At 39.3% G+C, this 20,681-nt stretch overlaps 2 protein-coding genes across 6 annotated transcripts in view; one reads left to right on the top strand and one right to left on the bottom strand.

Annotated features, from left to right (window-relative positions):
- UBAC2 (UBA domain containing 2) overlaps nucleotides 1–20,681 on the bottom strand; it is a 138,154-nt gene that overhangs the window by 107,880 nt on the left and 9,593 nt on the right. For all 4 annotated transcript variants that reach the window (XM_061626581.1, XM_061626579.1, XM_061626582.1 and 1 more), the window contains exons 2-4: nucleotides 19,265–19,392; nucleotides 16,798–16,917; nucleotides 14,754–14,860 (exon numbers count right to left, since the gene is read on the bottom strand). In XM_061626581.1, the coding sequence (XP_061482565.1) occupies nucleotides 14,754–14,860; nucleotides 16,798–16,917; nucleotides 19,265–19,392 (355 nt within the window). The remainder of the gene's footprint in view (nucleotides 1–14,753; nucleotides 14,861–16,797; nucleotides 16,918–19,264; nucleotides 19,393–20,681) is intronic.
- On the top strand, nucleotides 4,696–13,153 carry GPR18 (G protein-coupled receptor 18). Of its 2 annotated transcripts, XM_061626583.1 has the most exons (3): nucleotides 4,696–4,779; nucleotides 7,400–7,488; nucleotides 11,853–13,153. In XM_061626583.1, exon 3 carries the CDS (start codon nucleotides 11,870–11,872, stop codon nucleotides 12,860–12,862), a length of 993 nt encoding a protein of 330 aa, XP_061482567.1. In that variant the 5' UTR covers nucleotides 4,696–4,779; nucleotides 7,400–7,488; nucleotides 11,853–11,869; the 3' UTR covers nucleotides 12,863–13,153. The 2 variants fall into 2 exon arrangements, with proteins under 2 accessions (XP_061482567.1, XP_061482568.1); XM_061626584.1 differs by lacking the exon at nucleotides 7,400–7,488 and having other exon boundaries at nucleotides 4,740–4,779.

Here is a 20,681-nt window from a genome sequence, read left to right as displayed (position 1 = left end):
AATCTATGCATTTGTATTACATTACCTCTCACTTCTGTAGAATGGTTTGGTCTTCATTTTCCTTCAGATCCACAGCCTGACCAACGACCCTTCAATGGTGGGGTTTTTATCCTGACAATTTTATTATTATTATTACTATATTTTATTTATACCCCACCATTTGGCCAAAGGCCCTCAAGGCGGTTTACAAAGAAAAATAAACATAGGTATAAAAATACAATAAAAATACAATAAAAGCAATACAATTTACAAAAATTATATTAAATAACAAATAACATAATAACAAATAAAATTAAATAACAAATATTATAATAACAAATAAAATTAATTAACAAATAACATTATCATTATCAGCACTGCCAAGAAGAAGGAGGTGGTGTTAGCGGGGGTGGCAGTTCTCGAGAGGCAGAAGGGCGACAGGCATTTGTTACAGCGAAGCTGTTTGCTGTTTCAATGTTGTCTTCCTCTCCATGTCCTCGGGCTCACTCAGCTACTGCTCCCCAGGCTTCTGCTGCTGCTGGTGGTGGTGATGGTTTATGTCAAGGGGCGGCTGCAGGAGCTCGGGCTTGGGGACCTAGGCCTTGCCTGGAGCAGGAGGAGGAGAAGGACGTGGTGGCGGCAGCTGTTGTTGAGCGGGAGGCCCTGGGCAAGAGCCCCCATGCCAGACTGTTGTTGGCCAGGAGGCACCGGGCTGTTGAGCATGAGGTCCCCATGCCAGGAGACCCCACACCAGGCTGTTGTTGAGCAGGAGGCCCCGCACCAAGAAGCGCCGGTGAGGACCTGGCCCTTGCCTGCAGCAGAAGGAGGAGAAGGACACGGCGATGGCTGTTGTTGAGCAGGAGACCCTGCACCGGGAAGCAGCAGCAAGGAGTGCTCTTTCTCTCCCCCACACGCCAGCGAGATGGTGAGTGCGTTCCTCTCTCACAGGGTAGGGTGGAAGGACAATGTGACAGCAACTTTCATGGTTCACAGATGGAGGCCAATGGTAAGATAACTGTGTCCTTCACAGGGCAGTTTCTTTCATCTGTGTAAACTGGGAGGTTCCACAGCACAGGGGTTGAATACTTAATGCAAGCAACAGGTTTCAGTTTTTTATGTTTCTTGCAAACATTTCCCAACATAAAATCAATGTCTCCTTACAATAACTGATTTTGAATTTCAGTGTTTCAAAATAAAATGTCACACAGAACGAAATTACAAGTTACCATTTGTGTTTCAGTAATATGAGAGCATTGGTCAGGGATCTGAGTACTTTTGCAAGGCACTGTATATCCACTGTCCCTCTAGTGTGGCTGTGAGATAGATTTAAATTCAAAGTGCTCATGTGTGGACAAAAGTGCAGGAAAGTGCACATGGAAAAATTAGATTTGTGTGACCCACCTGCTTATTAACACCCTGATGTGTACACAGAAATAGATATTTAGAAGGCCTGGGGGTCTTCAGCATCAAAAGTTAACTAAAGTTGGTGCTAGCTGAAAATTGTTTGCACGCAAGTGAATAATAATGTAATCACAGGCTATAACACAACTAGTGAAAGCATACATGAAAATGGAAAATTGTAGGCACAAAGTTCAAGCTACACCAAGCTCTTTCAAATGCAATAGAATATAATCACTAGTCCCCTCCACACATTATATGCATTAAGATATCTTCCTATCAATAACTGAGGAGCAGTGGACACTACTGACCAGCTTCCCAAAGGTTGTGCAAATTCCCCTGGCTCAGACTTTTATACATTAGCATGCACATCTACAGGGGAAAAGGCTACAGGTAGAGATCTCTATTTGCATGAGGCAGAAATGGGGAACCTGTGGCCCTGTAGATATTGTTGAACTGCAACTCCCATCATCCCTGGATACTGGCCATGCTGGCTGGGGCTGATGAGAGTTTGAGTCCAACAACATCTGAAGGTCCACATGTTCCCCATCCCTGACATAAGCATGGGTGTCTGCAGGGGGGAAGCCTAATGCACTGATACTCAGAGTGGGGCTGTTTCCCATAGCTGTATGAGGCAATGGGTGAAGGGAGCCGCTGCTTTAGCAGGATTAAATTTTAAAGGTGCTCATTATTATTATTTAGCTTTCTGAATAAAGTATCCATGAACATAGACAAAGTTAAAAGGTATGTTTATGCTTCAAAATGAGCCATACACAGCCTGAATATTTATTTTAACGTGTGCAAGCTACATAAAAGCCTATGAAAATTTGTGGGGAAGCTGGTGAGATGAGTATGAAGAGTTTGCAAACCAATCTATCTGCAGAATTTCTAAAATCTGTCTTGCTTTTACTTGCCACCCCAAGTTCACAGTATCTGGTAATAACAGCAATTTCCTCAGTGGCCACAGCTGAGCTCCTCTTGGAATGCTGCTTATACAGAAAATAGGCCATAGCAAATGAGACATTAATCAGCAGCATACTGAAAAGTGTACATCATTCTGCCAAGAAACCGCTAGTAGAATGCTGCTGAAACAGGGCTGAAGTGCAATGGCAGAACACCCGCTTTATATGCAGAACATCATAGGTTCAGTCTACCTGGTGTCTGCAGGCAGAGTGGGGGAAGACTGCTGCCTGAAGCCCGGGAGAGCCACTGCCAGTCAGTGTTGACAATGCTAAGCTAGATGAGCCAATGGTCTGATTCATTATAAGGCAGCTTCATTTGTTCCTAAGGCTGAGGAATAGCAACTGGACTGAATAAAATTTACAGTGAATGATGGAAGGGACAATTTACATGAATGCCAATCTCAAAAGGCAGTGTTTGGGGATTGCTACAAAGGGCACCAATATTTGCCTGTTCAGGAAGCATTTTTCTAAACTAGAGATGTGACTAATCCAGGAAGCACTGCCTTCATCCTACATTTGCCTTAACAAATACATTACCATCAATCCAAAATATAGCTATGCAGCATTATCGTGTCATCCTGTTTTCTGTATGATCCCTGACTGATTAGAACACATAGTGAAGGAGGAAGAAGTTCCAGTCAATGGAAGAATGTTACTGAAGCAGATAAGAGGATAACGTCTGTGAAAAAGGTGCAATGGATTAATGTGTGTGAAAAAGCACTCTTTTTAGTCCGACATAGAAGTATCACTGCAGCATTCAACAACCTTCAGAAGCCAAACACCTAATCAGATAGCTTCCTTCTGCTGTCAATATGTCTACAACAGACTGCAGTTTTTATATATTCAAATTTGTGTATGTAGTTTGGCATACGTTAAGATTTTTCCACATTCACATTTTCTACATTCACCAGACCTAAGTCTCTGCAAAATATCAATTTTGCATCCAAATGAAACTTTTCAGTTAAGTATTAGAATATGTGTTTCTCAAACATTCTGAATTTGACCTCTCCATAATCCAACACAAATTATGAATGTATGAAGACTGGCACATGCAGTTGATTATGCTTCTTGTTGCTACATGTGAAAACTGAGGTGTTAGACCAGCACAGGAACTCAAAGAAAAATAGAAAAAGTCATATCTGATTCTTCCAAAATCAGATTGGAGAGGGAAGGGGGGAGGGAAATGGGGATGCACACATTTTATTATTGATTTTATTTAAATAATGTCTATATCGCTTTATGGTTTTTTATTTTTTTTTAAATCCAACATAGTTTACAACCTAAACTAAAGCATGAGATATAGCATTACAAAATATCAAAATAAAACATTACAGATGAAGGTTAAATGTAAAATACACATTTACAGCAACATAATGAACAAGAAAACAAAATATTCTCTTAAGCATAAAGCATTACGGATAAAAATAAAATACAAAAGTACAATAAACTCCACAAAACAGTAACTAAACAAAATGATTGAGATAGAAGCTGCACCTACACTTCCATCCCCCCAAAAGTAACTTGTCTCAAATAGATCCTTAGCAATCCTCCACATCAAAGCTTCACTCTCATGCATACCCACCAACTATACAGATAATTAATCTCCAGCCAACCAGTTATTAGAGAGGAAATGTTTGGTGTACAAAAATATTTAGCAGCATTAAAATAATTTACAACCAGCACATTCACCCACCTCCACGTAGCACAATACAGTGTCGTCCAAAGAGCAATATAACCACTCCCTCCCAATCTCTCACCCAGGTACGGCCATATTCTATAGAAGGTCAGTCTCACACTGAATGATACTAAGCAACGTTAAAGCACACAAAACATGACAATCCAGACTCTCACCCTGGACAGGAAAAACACAATTCCAATTTCCACTCAATAATGCATCACTTACTTATTCTGACCAGATAATACTTACAAAAGGAGCAGGTTTCCCAGGATTACAAGACAACTGACATGCACAAGGGGGATTTCCACAGAAGCATAGAGTTAAAGCATAATGATTTATCAGAAGCTTCCTCCCCAAAATTAAATGTATGCTTATAATGCAAATCACTCATAACAATTACAATAATAAATGTGAACAAGTTTATTCCTACAGTACTTCAATCATATGAATGTTTTATGTATATGTCATGAAAATGAGTAGTTTTAAAAGGTTAGGAAAGCAGAAAACCACACTCTAGCACACAGAAGGAAATATTTTGTCAGCTGATATATGTAACAAGAATGAAAAGTGACATCAAGATATTCACAATTTTTTTTGAGAAAACCTACAGAACCAATCAGGAAACTAGTTGCATTATTACATTTCCTGTCTGTAAAGGACGACTTCTATTTTAGTACACGGAAGTTATTGCAAGAAGTCCAAATCTTTTACAGTTCTGAGAACACAAAGAAGGCATCTCTAAAAGAACAGCAAAGTGGAAAGGTAAGAAATGTGATTCATGGTCCAATTTCATTTGTGCTATCAACCATCTTTAAATATCTATATATACAAATATAGATTCTAACATTAAATAATAAAATTGAATGCCACCACTTTTAAGACCTTTTAACACTAATACTTCAGTATTGTAAATTACTACATTTCTATAGTAAAGTGAGCAGAACTGCTTCTAGGTAGCTGAAATAATGATTAGCATTTTATATTAAATATCCTCAGTTAATTTAAATTCAAAGACACTGAGAAAAATAAAGAGGAGCTGAAAATTAGCAATGAGTTTAAAAAGTGAAAGAGAATTTCACCAGTAGATTTAAACAAATAACAGAATCAACCCAGGACATACATGCCATAACTAGGACCCAAAGAACTGCTTCAGTTTCACCTAAAGGCACCAGCACATTCTCTGCAGGGATTTTGACTTATTTTTGGATAGAAGATTTGCATATAATGTTACAATCTCCCTTGGAAAATCTCCTCAGTTCCAAACATTATCAGCTATATTGCACAGGAGAGGCCACTCTTCAAGCAAGAAACAAAAGCTCCACACTCCCTTGGGCTTGTGGAACCAGTTGCAAGGTTCTTTGGATCTCAGGCCATGTTTTTCTTGTTGTATTGTAACACACTTATTATTAACAGTAGTTATACCAGCCTATTTTTAAAATGTTCATGTTGTAGCCACTGCCTTAAAGGCTAGGTTTAATAATAATAATAAAAACTTAAATTAAACCACTGGGCATCCAATAATCCTTCAAAGTTCTTTGATGGATCCAATAATTCAGTTACAGTGGTTAAATTTCTTCCCTCCCGCATGAAATAAAGCAAATGGATCAAAGGTCCTGTGTGCTCAAGATACAAACCTAAATATGTAGCTCTTTCAGTAAAAACAAAACAATTTATCCTTGTTAACTAGCTACTTACCTGGTAGCCCTTGGCAAACAAGAATTGCCTGATGGCAAGAATGGTTTTATAAACTGGAAGAGAATCCAGTCCACCCATGTGCCACAAGCAAACTACCATATGTGTTTGTGGTCCAAATGTCTACTACTACAAAGTTTACATTTGCAAGATTACTGCTCATTCCTAGCTTTTTCCTACAATAACATTTCCTTGACTTCATGCATCAAAATAGTGATAAAAAGGACTTAGCACCTAACCCATCAGCCAAGGATAAACCTTGGCTATAGCTCGCGGTTTGGGAAGACAGAGCTTCACCATGAGCCAAGGTATGGACAAAACATTAACCCAAACCTAGACTCAGTTCAGTGTGGCATAGAAACAAAAAAGACCGGGGAGGAGCAAAGCAGTTGTGAGTGCTTCTCTGGGAGCTGACAGATTCATGTAGTCCAGAAAGTCATAGTTTGGCTCACTGTGCCATGCAAATCTGACCAGACTGCACTGTATGCTCTATATAAAAATCCAGAGGCATGGTATACATTCAAAGAAAAAGTACTGAGAAATAAACACCAGTAGTTTAAGCTGGCAAACTTTTCTCTTCCTAAAGTAAACTGGCTAAGAATTGCCTGATCAGGCAAGGAACTGGCTAAGCCAAGAGATCATCCCTAGTTGGTCTCCTCTGTGCTTCCCCTCCTCCATCCCCTATAACAGTTAGCCAGACTTTGGCTGTGTATGAACCATGCCTTTAAAGCACATCCCCCTCCCAAGAATCATGGGAACTGTAGCTCTGCAAGTGTAAACTACAGTTCCCAGGATTATTTGGGGGGGGATATGCTTTGAATGTGCTTTAAAAGTATAGTGTGTACATAGCCTGTTGCTCTTTCAGCAACAACTGCAGAACATAATTCCAATATGGCACTTGTATGTAATATGCATACCCAGTGACAACTTCTAAACATTTTTTTAAAGAATCTGTTGTCCCCAAAATCTGCTACCTTTTATCAGGTTTGCCTGAATTGCAGTATTAAGAGATCAATGGCAACAACTGCTCCTACTTACCCAAGGCAACTATCACCTTTGGCAAATAGGTGACTGGCTGCATCAGGGATGGGGACTCTATGGTTCCAAATGTAGTTGGACTATGGCTTTCATCAGCTTCAGGCAGCAGGGCCTATGGACAGGGATGATGGAATCTGTAGTCCAGTATCTAGAGGGCCACAGCTTAGCCACTACTTGACTAAATTAAAGATTTATACAGAAAAACAAGATGGTGGTCTCCTCCAATGTTATAAGCAATGTTTCCTGAGGTCAGAACCCAGTGCTGCTTTCTAATTGCATCTGGATTAATAAGCAATCTGTTCTGAACATGGAATTGTAACATACTGTGGTATCAAATATTTTCCATATTTCATCTAGACCAGAGGTTCTTAACCTACGGTCCATGGACTCCTGGGTGTGTGTGTGAACCAGGTACAAAACAATCAATTTCCCATGCAATAAAATAAATTGTATTTATTTTTTATGGGGGTCCATAACTTTCATCAGATTCTGAAAGGAGTCCGTGACCCAAAAAAGGTTCAGAACTACTGATCTAAACCAAGTAGTTCTTTAGTTAGAGGTGTGTTTTTCTTTCATTTTTACAATGCTCAATATTGATGTCTTTCTTCATAGTCATACAAATAATGAGTTGTTTAATTGTATATATTTCCAGCTTTCGATTCATTTGACAAATTTACAGCATAATCCTAAAATGTTCATTCAGAAGTAAATCCAACTGTGTTCAATGGGGCTTACTTCCAGGTAAGTGTATAGAAGACTGCTGCACAAAATTACCAAACATCACCTCTACTGTTTGGTCCACATTAATACTTATATGCTAAAAGGAACTAAAAAGCTTAATACACACACTTCACACACTTTAATTTGCTTTCTTTTCCAAGGTCCCATTGATTTAAGAGAGCTAAATAATTCAGTGGATAATGACAAGTTAACGTTGCTATCTTATGTCCTCATCTACACATGCCACAATACAGATGTACAGGAGGAACATGTGTTTGGATCTTTAACCAAGAGTGATGGTGTGCCAGAGTAAACTGGGTCTCTTGATGAGGGAAGTTAGTGATGAAACACGAGCCAAAGATTAGAATAATCTAATATGCGGTTTATTACAGAACTAGGAAGGTCAATTAATTACCCAAACAAGATTCAGGGGGAATAGGAGGAAGGAAAACCAAACTGCTAGAAAAATAAGTATTTATTTGTAATCCAAGCCTGACGCATTTCAGCCTTTGTATATTTAGGCCTGCCTTTATTCCCCTGATACAGGCCTAAATATACAAAGGCTGAAACGTGTCAGGCTTGGATTACATATAAATACTTATTTTACTAGCAGTTTGGTTTTCCTTCCTCCTATTCCCCCGGTTTTACGTGCTAGCCACTTCCAATTGTTGTTGCTAAACAAGATTCACACAGGATCCGTGAGTATTTGGTTAAATCTATAGCAGAGATGGGACAGTTAGAACAAGAAGGAACAACAGGCCGGTGCTATGAGAAGGCTGGAAAGAAGACAGATAAAGGCCAAGACCAAAGAAGAGGAGAGAGTATGATAACTATCAGAAAGACATGTGGTGAGCCCTTTGCTGGGAGACAGTGTAGGTAATTCACTTGAGAGTTTCAAAAGGGGAGAAAGGAAGCCAAATTAAAGGAGAAGAAGGGAAAGGGTCTATTCTTCAGGGGGAAGTTGTGGAACAGGAGGTTCTTCGGTACTGGGGGCCAGCAGTGCTCTTCCAGGTTCCCTTAGCCTTGTACGTTATGAAACTTTTGGGGTGGAGGGGGAACATGAAGCTGTGCATTCTCTTGGAACACCGACTAAAACTAAGTACAAATATTAAAGATGGAGGTGGAGGAAGGAAAACCTTCCTGCATTCCTGAAGAACCAATGACAATTTTTCCATTTTGGTCCCCTCTTAAGAGATTGGTCACATGAAGGAGGGGTTTTCCTAGATTGAAGAAGGGGAAGGGTATCTGAAATAGCAGGGTACTGTCATGAATTCCATTTGCCTAATTTGGGTGAAGGTTCTAAACTTGGTAGCTGCTAATATATTTACCATTGGCTGGCACAGTGATTCAGACAGGGAGCTTTCCCTAGGCAGGGCTCTAAAACCAATTAGGGGGTGTACTGCTATGTTTTGACTGCAATAGGAATCAGACTGGGGGGAAGAACACCTGTATATTCTGGAGGTCTCACTCATTTCTTTACATAACTAGTGAGAATTATTCCCCTTGCTAAAGAATGATCTTATCCTGGTACCCTAGGCCACAGCTAATTTCACCTTCCCAGACAAAAAAATTGAGATTTCTAGAGTCAAGGTGCTAGGCACACTTAAAATGGCAGTGAAGCAGAGCTTCTCAGTAACAAATGTGAAGATAGAAACCATGTTAAAGTTGATTAGCCTTTCCCCCCCTTTCTGATCTAACTTAAAGTTCCCACCCAAAGTGTACTGAAGAAAGAATACATCAGCTTGTTTTCAGTAATATGTAGTCTCCATGTCAGCTACAGCGTCATTGATGCGACGCTAACCTCATTGACAGTCTAAATTCCATTATTGCAGGTTCGTAAACAGCTGTTTGCCCATTTGCTTATGATTAAGAATCTCCTCCAAAAGATTGAAGTAGGAAGCGTAACTAAAGGTTGCTCTTTTGAGAGTAGCACAAATTACTTCCACAGGTGCATGGGGGCAGGAAGTTTAGTAGGTTAGTAGCTTGCAGACATATTTGCAAGACTGCATTATAGCAAGCTGCTGCAAAATATCTAGTGGTTGGACTGCAATCCTGTAACTGACTCTGTGGTAGCTATAGGTTTCTTAAGATTGGGGTGTAAGTTGGGGTAGACATGACATCTTCATTTCTGTCCTTTACCCATCTTCTCTTTTTCATTTTCTGTCCTGTGTAATGCTTTTGCATACAGCTGCTGTGCTTCATTTAGACTTTCTAGAAGAACAGATTTAAATGCTAACAATGATCAACTACAGTAGTAGCAAAGACTGCAGTCTTTACAAGAAATGAGCAAGTGTTAAAACCAGTGGTGCCCACCATTTGTGCAGATTAAGAAAAAATATAGCAGCAGTTGAAAAGCACAGGCGCTCAGAAGATGAGGCAAGACCAACACTTTCTCCCTTCAGCTACAAGAGTTTTGGGTGGAGGGAGGGTGCAAAACAGCAGACACCTGCAACCCACCCAAATGAGTAAAAGAAGTAAAAAAAATAAAGTCTGTTTGGTGGTATGGAAAGAAACTTCCCCTTTCAAACTATCTGCTGCCAAACGACTTTGCAGCATTGTTAACTTTCCTTCCTGCTATTTTCATCACATCATCTTAGACACATAAGAATAGCGGAGAGAGAGAAAAGGTAACTCTTGGACATGAGCAACTTTGCCTAAATCTCCTTTCAGACTCTGCCACTTACATAAAATAAAATTAGTTTGCATTAACACATTTTGCATGAGAAAATCCACTGGATACTCAGGAAACCTTTTTGCCTGATAATAACGCAATATTAGTAATACCACATAACTGCTCTTACCCAACAATCTACAGAAGTTCTTTATAGCAGCAATTACATATTAGATCATTTTTGAAATGCTCAGCATTTCTCTAAAATGAGGATAAGTGGATAGTGGATCATGGACCATTGATAAATCCTTGGCCAGTTTCTGGTGAACCGCCAAGTACCTGCTGGTGCTTGGGTTTCTTGCAATAAAATAAAATAAAAATAAAATAAAATAGTTATACTAGACCAGCCTTGATCTGATCCAAATCAATGCATTTCTTCTTAATCAAGAATGCATGTTCAGATTCCACAAAATTAAAGTCAGCCTACCCTTTCCCCACTATATAATAATTATAAAGTTGCCTCTGTAAACATTGTTTGTGATTTTTCTAATTGATCTGATTTGTACGTCACTTTAAGCCACAGTTAAACGTAACTATGGTTTAAAGCTGAGCACACAGCATGCGGTCACATGGTTAAAACTGCGGACACTTCACTCCTCTCTCACTCCTGCCATGCTACCAGGAGCAAAGCCATGATTTGGCTTAGTATTGTGTCCAACCCTCGGCTAAAGGTTATTTTGTCCCAAACAAGGCAAGAGCAGTAAGCCAACAACAAATCATGGTTACAGCTCATGAATTATTTGGAAAGAAACCACAAGCCTGGGTTGACGTAAGACCAAGCCAAACTAGGGTTTAGCTTCTGGCAGCACAGTTGCATCAGGAAAAGAGTGACATGCCTGTGATTTTGTACCAGACATCTGAGCTTTCGCCTTTAAACCACAGTAAAGTTTGAATTATGGTTTAAAGTGACAGGCGAACCAAGCCATTGCCAGCATGCTCTTGTCTCACTGAGCTCGAGATAAAAGACAAACACTTAAGAAAATTATATGTATATATAAAATGTGTGAAAGAATGATTAAAGGAAAAAGATTTCTCCAGATATTGGCCCTTGCTGAACAATGGGTTCCCTTGGAGAGAGAACATAGTAGTTATCATGTTGTTATTTCCAGAAAGAGACTGAACTAAAAATACTGGTATAGTATTCTAAATTATCTTTCTAATAATAGAATGGATAAACTGAATTTTGATCTAAAACTCTTTTACTAATTCTTCAGGTTAACTGTCACATTTTCCTGTGCAAATCTTGCATAGAGTATGGGAGGGGGAATATAACCTTCTAAAATTTTAAAATAAAGGCAGTAAACCAAAATTGCTGAATGGAGACAGAAACTTACTGCAGAACACATTCTTTCCCTCAAACCTTTTGCACTAAAATGACCTGAAGAATTTCTTTGCTGCCACTGACTTTTGAAATTGTTCTTTGCCCCCCCCCAATGAACTGCCCATTTAGTCTACTGGGTTAGAATGAACGTTTTATATCAGTTCAGGGAATCTTTTCATAATCCATAAAGATCTCAAAGGTCTATAAACATCAGAGCTTGTGCTCTCTGAACATCAGGCTGCCAGAGTTCAACACACTGTGTTCAACAGAAACTGCTTTCTCCCCTGTGAAGTACAATCAGAGAGGTGTCCAGTTCTAAATGCATCTTCCAATTGCAAGCTAACCTGATTGACTGCAGCACTTAAATTATTATTATTCTATTTTCTTTTTTAGATATGATGTTATAAGTTATGAATAACTACAATCAAAATCTAATTACAATGCCTGGAAATAACCATCCTGAAGAGTATAGAATTTCATCACTTGTCTTCTACAGCTTTATTTTCACAATTGGCTTATTTGTTAATATCACAGCTCTCTGGGTCTTCAGCTGTACCACCAAGAAGAGAACAACTATAACTATCTACATGATGAATGTTGCACTGCTTGACTTATTCTTTATATTTTCTTTGCCTTTTCGGATGTTTTACTATAGCAAACGATCTTGGTTCTTTGGAGATATCTTCTGCCGGGTTCTTAGCACATTTACTGTTTTTTACCCCAGCATCGCTCTATGGCTGCTAGCGTTTATAAGCATTGACAGATATATGGCTGTCGTGCAGCCTAAACATGCCAAGGAACTCAAGAACACAACCAAAGCTCTGATAGCTTGCACAGGACTTTGGATAATTACGCTAGCAACAACCTCTCCACTCCTGTTCTTGGATTCTGATCCAGACAGAACTTCTAACTTCACCGCCTGCATTAAGATGATGGATATTATCTACCTAAAGGAAGTCAGCATATTAAATTTTTCTCGACTGATTTTTTTTTTCTTGATTCCCCTACTTATCATGATTGGTTGTTACCTAGTTATCATTTACAGTCTCATTCATGGAAGAACTTCTAAGCTGAAACCAAAGGCTAAAGAGAGGTCAATCAGAATTATTTTGACACTGATTATCCAAGTGCTTGTTTGTTTTGTGCCTTTTCACATTTGTTTTGCATTCCTGATGCTCCACCATGGAACAGTAAGTTACAGCCCATGGGGAGCATTTACTACCTTTCTCATGAATCTCAGCACATGCCTTGACGTAATTCTGTACTACCTTGTTTCTAAACAATTTCAGGCCCGAGTAATCAGCGTCATGCTTTATCGTAATTATCTTCGAAGCGTACGAAGAAAAAGTATAAGATCTGGTAGCATGAGGTCATTAAGTAATATCAACAGTGAGATGATATAAAAAAATAAAAATGCAAAAAAATACTTGAAGAATATTCGTTAGTGCACAAGAAAGTATGGCAAAAGGACAAATAAAAAATGGCAAAGAAATAAGTAACTTTATTATTCGTCTCTCAAGCTATTTCTCCTAGCTTGACATGCGTTGAGACTCCTGCCTATTTAATAAATTCCACTCTACACCTATTATTTGCTGATAATTATCTTATCTTTGCTGCTATGTTACTTCTGGGGAACTGCTCAACTGAATAAGCAACTTGGACTCGCCACACGCAAAAAAAACTGTGGAGGGAAAGCCTTAGAATTCCATATTTCTAAATCAAAAAGTTTTATCTGCAATAAACATTTAAGTAATAGCAAGTGACACTATGTAGTCTGTTATTTGCGCCCTCTAAAATAAAGGCAAAATGCAAAGACCTCCACATAAGCAAGCAAACCTGAGATGCTTTCTGGAGATCAGATACATATATGCTTTCTCTTGCATGCAGGTACACATAAGAAGTGTGCCACTACACCCCTGGCTGTAACAGAGTTTGGAAAGCTAAAGGCTTAATTCTTACAACGCAATGGGCAGGAGTCTGGACAGAAGGCATTCTGTCTCTGCAGCATTGCTGAGACAGACACTGACTACAGCAGCTGCCTCTCCTGCAAAAGGAGGTTAAACAAAGGAGAGTAAGGCGGAGCACAAGGGATGGAAAGGAGACAGAACTGGAGAAGGGACGTGGGAGAGGCTGAAGTCCTCTCAAACCAAAACTAAATGCTCTGGCCTGTCAAATTGAAGGGCTTTTTGCTAGAAATAAAAAAATAATAACAAAGTCAAGTAACATGATAGTATATGAGTTTAATATAACTACATCAGCAATAAACCTGAAAGCAACTTGCAAGTGAAGCCATACCAAAACATTTTAGGCATGCTATCGCTTTCTGCAGCGTAGCAGCCTCTGTTTCCAAATCTGATATAATCAGCTTATCATCAAAAAGGAAGATTTCACTGGGGTTTTTTTCCAGTGAAAACTAACTACTACAGTAAACATGTCAGTGCTCTCTTTGAACTTCTCTTTGAACCTTAGTGAACTACTGTATATTACAGCTCCTTGCAAACACTTTATCTTTACAAGGGTTCTGCTGTTTTACGTTCTTTATACAGCACATAACAAACCCACAGGTTGTGGCCTTCTGAGAAACAGAAAGTAGCAAAGTTCACTTAATATGCGAGGTCCATAATCCCAGCTATTTTTAGCAACAAGTTTTGAATTGCATAAAAATACAAGTGTACAGAAAACAAGACACATTCAATTAATTTTGTGTGTCTAAAGTCACATACACATAGAGAGAGATATTTTCAAGTTATGTTTAATTAATTTTTTGTGAAATTTTCATTTCAAATGTTGCCTTAGAATGTGTGAAAAAGCATTAATGAAAAAACTTCCACTTTTTCATACTGTGAGAAGCCATTGTTCATCACCTGCTGCTGCTGGGCTCCCTTTTCTTTATTTCCTTTTCCAAGAACTTATTCAATGCCTGATCCCAGCCAATCAAGTATTGCATAATAAAAGTTATGTCAACAAAGTGCCATGCACCCAATAAGATCTGGCTATGTAATGATATCACTGAGGACAAATAAAATATTCCCATTGCTTCCCTCTGAATAGCAAGGGGAATGTAAATGCATCAAATGTTCAAATCATAAGCTAACACTTCCCCTCAATTCAATTTCAGTTGTGTGTAGGTATGCATGACCAGCTAGGGTAGAGTGTGGATAAGGATGTGCATTTGAAAGTAATGAATATGAAAGGATGCATTTCCTTTTAAAACTTAAAACTGTACTCGCTACATCCCTTGAAATCATATTTAAGGTACCCAAAGCTCAGTAAGCCCCTTAACAAGCTACTTACAATCCTGAAGGCAAGCTATTGATGGTGAGGCCAAAAGAACATTCAACAACTTCTACAAGGAGAAGATCAAACAACACTGACAGCATCCAGGAGCCCAGCAAAAATGACTGAAAAACAGAAACACAAGTGCTCAGAATCACAGACAGAGTACCTTTTCCAACAGTATTGGGACACACATGGTTTTCAAAGACTTTTCTAAGGTCCAAAGATGCTTTTTTGCTTTCATGATTTTAGACAGAATAAAATAAAATGTTGAAAGGGGTCAAAATCCAGACAGCAAATATAAGAATCCCCAAAATGTATTACATGTTCAGCATCATTTCCAAACCCACCTGATAACTCAAGAGTCTCGAGGGTTCTTATGTGGGTAAAAGTAGGCCACTTGGCCAGATTAAGCAGGATTAGATCATTTAACTGGCAGAAATGCACTTAAAAACACGTAGCACATAAGGCACAAAGTCCAAAGATATGAGGCTCATGCAGAGAAATTATAGATAGAATTTGGTAGTATTAGATGACAACCAGCCACACTTTATCAAATTGCTACAAATTTTGCTGTATCTTCCTAGTACATTATTCTAGAGCTACAAACAAGAGTTGTGTGAGCCACACTGTTAATGAAGCAATGGGAACATTTCTGCTACAGAAATTGTACCTGAGCTGGGAATAGGCAACATTAGTACAAAACAGCATCTCCCTTCTGATTTATACACAATGTAGGACAATGAAAGTGTAAAAGAAAAGTTGTAAAAAATTCAGTTATCATACTGGTTTTTGTTCTCTGAATATTCAAGAGCTACATGAAATAATTTTACAACAAAAGTACCACATGTAGTAAGTACCACAGCATGTCTAGAAACTATGATACATCATCTGCCTTTCAATGCGTATTCTGTTTGAAGAAATAAGTCTGATTGTCTTCTTGCAACATTTGTACTGGCCTGTAGAACTGAACAAATGGTCTGTTCCAAATAGATTACAGACTTAAATCAGCACCATCTACACTGTTCACACGATCTTAAAGGAACATATCAAATTTTACAACTTTTTATCTAGGTTTGCATTCTGTATTTAATAATTTCATAAATTTATATGATTTTGTTATCAGATACCAAACAGAAGACTGTGGCACATTTTTCCTATATCTTCTTCTATGACTGGGTCTGCCCGCTCCCACAGACATCATTAAGACAGGACAAGGGCAAAGTTCCAACCTACACACTAGTACACATATACAAACACATTTTTGAGTCATTGTCTTACAACAGAAGCTTGGAGCATTTTCATACCAAATGGGCTTGCCTATCATAAGCGGCTGTTTTAGCTCTTTTTGCACTGCAACAGAAAACTAACACACATACTTTTCTAAAACTAAATGAGGTGAAATAGGGTGGGCAAAGGGTAGATCTGGATCTGCTGTTAGATCTCCAATGGATTTGCAATAAATCAGCAAGAGGTTCTGTCTTCTAATAATTTAACAATAGGGAGTAAAATTGCAAATAAAAAAGTACTTCACCACCACACTTGGCCTTGTGCTGACAGCTTATCAGCCTCAGTGCCCCTCAGCTGTAAAATCTGAATTGTAATTGGTTGCCTTTCACCAGGTCTTTGTACAGCTCTAGCCAGTTTTGTGTTCAAATATTTGGTCTGTAGTAACGCAAATGTATATTTGTATTCATACATGCAGGTCATTCTAATGTATGGCTTATAAAACACAGTAGGTAACTGGCTCCACTCAGTGAGCCACCATTTTGCATCTGGCTCTGGACTTTGGAGTTCTAGCAAAGACTCAGTGGATCCCAAAAGCCTGACATCTGCCCTCTCTTGGTTTAACCGACCCTGGAGCGCTAATCATTTTGTTTACTGATCTATTATTTATTAAAAGAAAGAAAGGAACAGAGTCTAAAGGCAAATATAAGGAGCAGTTATCTAGGATATTCAATTACCTTTGCACTAAGAATGGCAGCAGGGAGGAAGGTACAAGGCCTGAAGATTTTCAGTATATTACCTATAAAACATGAGGGGAAACAGAATGATAACTTACTGAAAACTTTCTGCTGCCATATCTTCTTTCAAATATCCTGAAGTTATAGATGAGCAAGCTGCTACAGAATGTGTCTTTGAGATCAAGACATACTGTTCTCCCACATACAAGTCTCCAAATCTAAAATATAAAAAGCAAAAAGTTTTTTAACATTTTCTTTTAAGCTGTTTTACAAGAACAAGATGTTTATATGAATACGATTGTAACTTTCATCTTATAAACTGCATGCCAACTGAAGTCACGCTATCCAGATACAGTTCCACTGCACGTACCAAGGGTAGCTTACCTTGCACTTTGAGAACCACTGATCCATAGCATTATAAATCTGTAACACTTACTAGGCCATAAAATGCTAATAGTGGTCAAAAGAAATCCTTCCAGCAAGGATGTTGCTTTTGCTGGAACAAGTTATTATCTTGGATCCCCTTTTAAAGACAAGTCAGAAAAGGAAATGAAGGACGACGTGAGCACTCCCTACCCACCAGAGTTTACTACAAATATTTCTATCATCAACTTTTTTCTTGTGCCAACAAGATCAAACATCAGGCGCTCGTTTTAGAATATGGCCCACATGATAGTGGCAAACGTGCCTTGTGGGTCTGCTTTAATAAAGCTGGGGGTAGAACCTAGGGTCTTATGTAAAGAGCAAAAATGTCATGCAGATGGAGTAACTATTGCTTCCTCCAGCCTGGTGCTTATGTCCTTACACTCTTTTCTCCAACATTACTTTCCTTTCTCCAGATTCAGATACTCCAATGTATACAGATAATGGCATGGTTCACATGTTATGGTTGCCATGCTCTGGCTTACCGGGACTGTGCAAATGTGCTGGCTCTTGGAGGGAAGTTTGCACCCAGTTGGCTATAGATTTTGGTTAAGAAAGAGAGAGCTTAACCACAAACTTGCATGCAGACAACAACTAAGCCCAACCTTGGCTTAGCTGTTGCATCACATTGACAGGGGAGAAGCAAATTGGCTGCAATCTCCTCCCTGGGAGCCAGCATATTCATGCATTTATATATTATGTAAGAAGGCAGCCACTGGAAGATTGTGCATGCCCTGGAGTGCCAAAAGGATTCCCCAAGCTGAGCATCCTGTAGATTGGGCTTTTCACCCCACTGGCAAAAACCCCTCAGAAATTTGCATAACATTTGCATGCATTTTGTGTCATAGGCCTCTTTGTATGCTCTTTTGCACCCTGCTCTCCCCCAATGCCAACCCCAAACCATGCAAATAAATCAGGTTTCATGAGCTGAAAGCTGGTTACATACATACTATGGGCATTCTGTCAAATTGATTTAAGCTGGCAATATTAAATTCAGTGCAAAATCGGTCATGGTATTTCAGATGGAGAGGGGGTCAAAAGAGATTTGAGATATATACCAGCCAAGGTTCAGGTGCCTGTGGTTGGATAAATTCAAGATGAAATTGTTTTTAAAAAACAGGCAGTGTATTCCAATAACATTTACTGTGATTATTCATTAGTCATGCCTCACAATAACTACAGCAATGTTATGAACATAAGTCATACAGCCACATCTCTCTCTCTCTCTCTCTCTCTCTCTCTCATTTTGTTTTAAGCAAAAAGGATTTGAGACTTTGACATGCATATACCCATCTAAGGATTCATTCTAGCAGCCACAATCCACCCTCAAGAATCCTCCTCTTTTTCCCCATGGGGTGAGAAAACCATTAACCACTTTCCATGTCGTTGCTACAATCATCTTAGCAACCCCACAACTACATTTCCCTAAAAAAACGGGCCTGAGGAGCAGATACATATATATGTACATTCCTGCCCATCAGAATGTATCCACACACCCAAGCAAGCCAGAGAATGGCTTGTGTGAAAGCCTGTCCTTTTGTAAATGTGACTGGGGCTCCTAACAGCTGGGCTCCAGCACTTTACCTCCTGCATCACTAGTTTTCATAGCAAGCCTGGCAGACTGGGCTCTGTGTTTTGAGGCTGCCATGTAGGCTGTTTGCTGCCATCTCTGCACTTTGCCTTGATACCAGCCAGTATCCTCACAGCAGGCCAAGGGGATATCCTTTGGAATGCATACTGGAAGCTCCCTGCAAGTGACCCTACCCTCCTGCAACAAAGCTATTACTCGGTCTCTAATTTGATATATAAGCCTTTCAAACCTTTGAACTGAGATTAACAGGACTGGATTGACGTCCCTAAGCAGTTATGCCAGAACTCATCCTAACTCACGGGTGAATGAAACAGGCAGAGCAAACAAAGCTTTTCTCCCATAGTGGGTCCTCTGTTGCAGTCACTGCTATCTTTCTACACATTTGTGTTTGCTGTGAGAGAGTTGCTTTACTGTTAGATATATTCCCTAACTGTTGTGTGTTAGATTCCCAGCCATTTGGATTCCAGACATTTTTTTTTTTAATCCTGGCTACAGAACTCCTAACCTATAAAATTATTCATCTGCAGGCTTACAAATGAATTGCTGCTTACCTGAAATTCCTCTTTTACCGCTTGCAGATTGTATGTGAAAAATTTCTGATAATGTTGAAAGAGCAGAGCCAACAGAAGTGAGAGGGTGCTTGGTATTATTAAGAGGCCCTTTGATAGAGGTGCTTTATCTTTAAAACAAAACAAAAATATATAAATATAATAAAATGCCACATTTACAAAGAAAACTTGAACAAGCATACTTCCCATTTAAAATTAAAACATCACTTTTTTAAAAAAAGTTATCATTAACTATAAAATTAATTTATGATTAAAATGAAGCAGAGTTACACTATTAACAGAACATTTTACCATATTTTACCCAAGTTCTGTCCAAGAGTCTATCATCATCATCATCATTATATCCCACCCCTCCTCCCAGAAGGAGCCCAAGGTGGCAAACAAAACACTAAAAATACTCTAAAACATCTTAAAAACAGACTTTAAAATACATTGACACAAAACATCTTTAAAAACATTTTTTTAAAAAAGCTTTAAAAACATCTTAAAAAGCAATTCCAGCACAGACGCAGACTGGGATAAGATCTTTACTTAAAAGGCTTGTTGAAAAAGGAAGGTCTTCAGCAGGTGCCAAAAAGATAACACAGATGTTGCCTGTCTAATATTTAAGGGGAGGGAATTCCAAAGGATAGATGCCACTACACTAAAGATCCACTTCCAATGTTGTGCAGAACAGACCTCCTGATAAGATGGTATCTGCAGGAGACCCTCACCTGCACAGCGCAGTGATTGACTGGGTATATAAGGGTAAGACAAGCTTTTAAATATCCTGGTCCCAAGCTATATAGAGGTTTGTACAGCAAAACCAGAACATTGAACTTGGCCTAGTTGTTAATCGGCAGCCAATGCAATTCTTTCAGCAATGGGATAACATGCTGGCAATACCCTGCACCAGTGAGCAGTTGTGCCAGCACATTTTGTAGCAGCTGCAGCTTCTGGACCAACCTCAAAGGCAGCCCCACATAGAGCGCATTACAGTAATCTAACCTGGAGGTTACTAGTGCATGGACAACAGTGGTCAGGCTATCCCGGTCCAGAAACAGACGCAGATGTCTTACCAGTTGAAGCTGGTAAAAGGCACTCCTAGCCACTGAGGTCACCTGGGCCTCTAGTGACAAAGATGGATCCAGGAGCACTCCCAGACTACAGACCTGCTTTTTCAGAGGGAGTACGACCCCATCCAAAGCAGGTAACTGACCAATTATCCAAACGTGGGAACCATGAACCCACAGCGCTTCCATCTTGCTAGGATTTCAGACTCAGTTTATTGGCCCTCATCCACCCCACCACCGAGTCCAGGCACCAGTCCAGGGCTTACACAGCCTCTCCCAATCCAGCAGTTACAGAGGAACAGAACTGGGTATCATCAGTGCACTGCTGACACCTCACTCCAAATCTC

The sequence above is a fragment of the Rhineura floridana genome, chromosome 5, assembly GCF_030035675.1.
Source record: "Rhineura floridana isolate rRhiFlo1 chromosome 5, rRhiFlo1.hap2, whole genome shotgun sequence".
NCBI classification, from domain to species: domain Eukaryota; kingdom Metazoa; phylum Chordata; class Lepidosauria; order Squamata; family Rhineuridae; genus Rhineura; species Rhineura floridana.
This window is presented reverse-complemented; position numbering and strand designations above follow the sequence as displayed.